Source organism: Amblyomma maculatum, chromosome 6, assembly GCF_055883805.1.
Source record: "Amblyomma maculatum isolate TAMU_Amacu chromosome 6, ASM5588380v1, whole genome shotgun sequence".
NCBI lineage: Eukaryota > Metazoa > Arthropoda > Arachnida > Ixodida > Ixodidae > Amblyomma > Amblyomma maculatum.
Window position 1 is genome coordinate 95,996,753 of NC_139349.1, and position 5,477 is coordinate 96,002,229.

A 5,477-nucleotide genomic window follows, 5' to 3' on the forward strand; every position below is an offset into this window, starting at 1 on the left:
CTGCCACAATTACTAGTTTAACGAATCTCATGGTTTTTGATCAAAACTAAAACGTTCTTGATGTCATAGTCTAGCTGAAACAATTTTAGTTTCGGTTGCCTGCTTTTCTTTTTTTTTTTTTCCTGCTATAACTTCTACTGTGCTTTTTTGAAAAATGTTGTTTCTTGTCATGGGAAAATGGGGCCCCAAGGAACGCCATGGGGTTGTTAATTACGCCAATATGCTTAAGAAGTCACGGGAGTTGGGAAACTGCCCCTTCGTCAATAAGCATGACGGATGCTGGGGTAAAGATACTCAGTTGCTTGAGCCAGGACGGATTTAAGCACGACAAATACAGGCATTCGTTGCAAGGTTAACTATCTACGCCTGTTTGTAGAAGAGTATGCAGTTGATCTGAGACCACGCAACTCACTTTCACATGCATCTCGTTACGTGAAACTAATCACGCTCATGGCTCAATTACTCCTGAAGTAACTAGGCTGTCTAGTTAAAAGAAGAGTACCAATTACTGTCACTCCTTGGCGGCAATTACCTCCTGTTTTACTTTGTTCCTAAGCAATTTACCTTCATCCACAATTCTCCATACATACCAGGCATCCAGCGGCATCCCCTTCCGCCTATACGGTCTAATTTCACCCGTAAACCAACTTGCAAGTTTTTTTTTCTTTTTGTACAGGCCTGAACGATTTATTACATTGAGGAAGTGACCACGCAAAGATAGTGGGCTGAGAGCGAACTCGGAAATGCGAAAACAAACGCGAGGCAGCAAAGAGCCGGCCTAAAAGAACGAGTTCGGGCAAAACGAACGCAAAGTTTTGCGGAAGCACAACCGCCTCTCCCTCCTTAACGTGACCGGGCGCTAGCGGCCGGCGAGCTCGTGCCATCATCGACGCCATCGCGTAAGCAGCAAACAAACGAGGTTCTGTGCATATTTGGGAGCCGGACCAACCGGCCCCGAAAAGCGTCATCGTGCTGCTCGCTAGGGCAGTGCACGCCCCATCAGAGGAAGCCGCCGTTGCCACCGCCTTTGGCGCTTCTTTGTGCTTTTCGCTCTATCAGCAGCAAATCCGGCCTCTTCCGCAGCTATATAGCTGCCGTTAGACCGTTATAAAAATCCTCACCCATGTCCCCTTATTCTACACTTCGGTTTTCCTTTCTGTCCCGTAGCGTCAAGGCATGCAACGGCGACACCGATTCGGACGCAATCAGAGCTCGAGATCAGTTACTCCGCTGCCGCGTTGTGTAAGGAAGCACTTGCGTAACCCACTCCGCCGACGCCTCCAACGCCGCCGCTGCCGTCCGATTTGGGAACACTGGCGTAGAGGAGAAAGTGGACCGGTCTTTGCTGCTGCCGCCCGGCACGCGAGAACGCATCCGCTTCGCTTGCTTCCCACCCCGCCTGCGTTCGTGCTTCGGTGGCACGCGCCGCAGCGTGCCAGATCACGAACGGCTCTCTCAGCGCATGTGCATATCCGTAGGTCGATTTGTACGCGATGTATGTACACTGTGTTATCTTGGCTCTGCTTTCGTTTCGCGCTCGAGTGAAGAAAAACGAACAATAAGGTTTAACGACTCTGCCCTATTTATGTCATTGAAATCTTATCGGAACGATCGCTGATCAGCACTATCTGGGCAAGCGCTTTTCCACCGACTTGGAGAACTGTGCGGAAGTGTTGGATGGTTTCCGGTTTTGCTGTCGGGTGTGGCTCTGTCTTCTTTGCCATTTTACTGTCCCCGCTAGAATGCCTTCCGTCCAGTTTTGTGGAACGAACCACACATTGTCGCTTCTCTGAATCAGCACCTCATTCCGAATTGTTAGGAGTTTACACGTCCAGCGAGATCTCAATCGCTCGTCAGGCGTTGTTATCAACGTCGAAACTGTTTTGGTGCGCTGCATGTGTTGCTGGTACCTCTCTTTGTCGCTTGCAGTTGGAGTGTTCGTTTATAAAGATACAGATTTATCATCTTCATCATTACCCTTTCCGCCAATGTCCCAGTGCTCCATTCGATGATCGTTTTGGAGAAATTTAAGGCACAGGCCAAGCGTTCTGTGCAACACTGCTTCTGTACAAGCGCAGCTGTAGAGATTGCTATAGAATGACACCACGGTGATAGGATTGTGGACATTTATTTACATGTTAACGCGAGATTAAAAACAGCTATTGGAACATAAAAACAGTCACTCACAAGACACGAATGCACTGTACACAAGGATGCAAAACTATACGCTCAGTCATTCACCTAGAAATTCACCATCAAGTCAGCATTCTGGGACAACACATTACCTACGGACAACGATCATCAGGACACTGCGGGGTTTGTACAGAGACACACATTCAAATACATTCGCTGGCTGCACGGGACACACGTTCGTATACACACATAGTGACAAGTGTTATCACGCAACTGCACGGAAGGTACTTTCACGGGAACATGACGTGACAACGAAACGAGCACACGGAATTAATAAGAGTATTCCAGCGGTGTTACTATTCAACACAACTGCGACATCACAAGTAAAGGACAAAATGTTATTGCTGCAGGAAGTGAAGGACGGCGGCCGTGTGTATAGCTAGTTCATTAGAAGAGTAGCGCTTGTAGGAAGGCTTACATGCATTAGTTCACGTTGTGACAAAACAGGCTGCAAACCCTCTTTGGCTCGGGGCACGCGGACGGACACAAACACACACTGCACTTTTTTTTTTTTTTTACGATACAAGAAAACTAGACAAACAAGGAAGCCAGAATAACAGTGAACGAAACATTGAGAAAACACAACTCACTCGCCACACATGCTTCCTACAAAATACACTCATGTTATGATTCATCCTCATGACCTGTACACGTTACGCCAAGCCTGAGACTGGTTACCTTGAAAGAAAGCTTGTACAACGAACTCAGAAGTAGAAAGGGTTAACCGAAGGGGTTTACGAAAGTTACAATGCGGTAGAAACAAAGAGCAGCATTTGCTCCAGAACTAGGAACAGTCGTAGAAACTTCTGTAGTAAACAGTGTAGTCTATACTAAGTGGTGCTGAGTGCTTCAAGGTGCTAAATTATTGCTTGAGTGCGAACAGTTTGGTTAAGAAGTATGCTGGCTGTTAGACAAATGGCACGTTGGTAGCATTACCGGTGTTTCCGTCTCAGCAGAGTCTCGCTTAAGAACTCAACATGCTGACTGCCGAAGGAAAGGAAATAAAAAAAGCGGGCGTTTGCTAGGACGATAACGGTTCCCGCAGAGATCGTTACCTGGACAGGACAGAGACAGGCATGACGACGACTGAGTGATGAATACCATTTCGGCAAAGAGAACGAAAGGACAACGTAAAAGAGAACTCTAAGGAACGGTGCTTTGTACGACTGTCATCTGCCATTCGGCCGGTTCGTCTTGGTGCCTGCCGTAGTCACAAGGTTCCGAGGTTAGTGGCAGGGCTCCGAGCAGACGGGCTGGTTGCTTTGCCTCAGCGTTCAAGGCGGAATGGAAAACAAAATCTGAACAGCCATACACTTTCACCTATTCAAAGAAGAAAATACAAACAGTGGTGAACACGAACGACATGAAAAAGTGACTGTTTTGTCTTGAACCACTGTTCTCCCCTCTCTGTACTTCCTTCTGTCGTTCAGGCTACGTGTAAAAAATACAAAATAAAAAGAAAGTACACCGCTCAGGTCCCAACACGACAGTTCGGAAGCCGGGCTCTCAGAGAATTCAGCGTAATTGTTTGTTTTATAGTTTTAAAGAAGGCGAAAGGGGTTATTAGTAGTTGACAGTATTGTATTGTATTAGCAAAGCTCATCGATAAAAATTATATCAGAATTAAAGAATGCCGAATTACGACGTACATTAGGGCTAGTTGGTTTTACGTGGAAACATTGTACCGTTTACATTCTTTTTTCTGTGTACAGTGCCAAGGCCAGTGCGCCTCTAGAGCGGTGTACAATGTACGCTGTTCTTAACGCTAGAGTTGCAAGCAGGAAAAAGAAAGATTGTCTAGCAGAACTGTCGGAGAGCCCGGCTCCCCGTCTTCCCCGTTTCCGGAGAAGAGTCAGCTCCCGAGCCGCTTTGCTGATGTGACGCTGTCCAGGCGGCGCGTAGCGTTAACCGTGACATAGAACTGAATCTCTCACCGCGCATCGACTGCTGCGGATCTACGCGCGCCGCGCTTCGGTGAGCAAACGAGTGAGGCAGTGGGGGCAACGCTCGCGACCAAACAAACGAAAACAGCAGTGGGGTTGACGTTAGCGTGTAACTCTAGATAGTCTCTCAGCGGTTTTGCAGTTCCTAGAGAAGGAGACACATGGCAAGGCAGGAATCAATGGCTATTCGGAGACTACCACCATCCGCCGTGACCACCGCCTCCTCCACCTCCGGCGTCCCAGCCTGCGGCCTCCCAGCCTCCGCCATCGTCCCATCCTCCGCCGTGACCTCCACCACCAGCTGCAATGCCGGCGGCACCGGCATCGATGACCTTCACGGTGTGCACGTCAAGCTGTGGCTTCCACCCCTCATGCCATCCATGGCCGCCGCCGCCATGCCACCCGTGACCGCCTCCGTGCCATCCGCCGTGCTGGTTCTTGATGATCTTGATCGGGATAGGGATGGGAAGCGGCACGGGCAGGAACTTGGGCGTCAGGATCTTGGCCAGGATGGCGAGCTTGGCGAGCTTCTTGACCTTCTTCTTGTGGTGCAGATGGTGGCCAGCACTGGCGTCTTCAACGAACAGAGCCAGCAGGACTGTGAGGATCAGGAATAGGGCGATGCCCGTCGGAGCCGTCGATAGCCGCATTTTGGTAGTCTTCAGAGCCGGCAGCACAAAGTCACTTGGCGGGCGCAGTCACACACACTAGCACACGAGAAGAGACGATGGGCCGATCAGACGAGACGGTTCACGAGCATATAGTCCAGTGAAAGGGTCTTAGCCTCTTGCGTCGCCCAGGAGCCGGGCGAGCCACACCGTAGAAGAATCCACTGTTGGTCTGGTCGATTCACCCTCGCCACACTTATATAGCCACCCTGCTAACAGGAACCTGGGTGACCGGGACCCTCATGAGTGGTTCGGAGGCGCCATGCATTTCTCTCCCCCCCCCCCCCTCAGGATGAGAGGGTGAAAAAGAGGAACTACAGCTCTTCTCACTCTGCTTCTGTAGAGTGAGTACCCTCACTGCGTGACCGACATGGCTGTGGTGACTCTCCTCCGATCATCGACGCGCCGACTCGCACAGCCGTGGCTGCTCTCCTCGTCTTGAACAGCTGCGTGCGGGCCGTTACGCCCTTGCCCGAAAGTGAGAGTTTCACTCTTTCTTCTTCTCGGGCCGAAGAAGCTCACGGGGTCAGTGGGGATTTCCCTTGCCGGCCGGCCCGCCGACCAACTTCTGAGTGCGTGCTCGCGTGTTTGCCGGGGCCCGCGGCAAAAAGAAATCTGTCGCTCCTGCCTGATATAGCAAGAGTGTGAAGGAGAGAATGCGAGTGGGTTCTTC

At 50.3% G+C, this 5,477-nt stretch overlaps 1 protein-coding gene across 1 annotated transcript; it reads right to left on the minus strand.

The window, feature by feature from the left end:
• Nucleotides 1-2,170: 2,170 nt before the first annotated feature.
• On the minus strand, nt 2,171-4,988 carry LOC146186347 (uncharacterized). The gene has a single exon (XM_084605661.1). It carries the CDS (start codon nt 4,784-4,786, stop codon nt 4,331-4,333), a length of 456 nt encoding a protein of 151 aa, XP_084461787.1. The 5' UTR covers nt 4,787-4,988; the 3' UTR covers nt 2,171-4,330.
• Between the last annotated feature and the right edge of the window lie 489 nt (nt 4,989-5,477).

Excerpts from the sequence above, each read along its gene's own strand:
- LOC146186347 (XM_084605661.1), bottom strand. The coding sequence starts at position 4,786 with ATGCGGCTATCGACGGCTCCGACGGGCATCGCCCTATTCCTGATCCTC.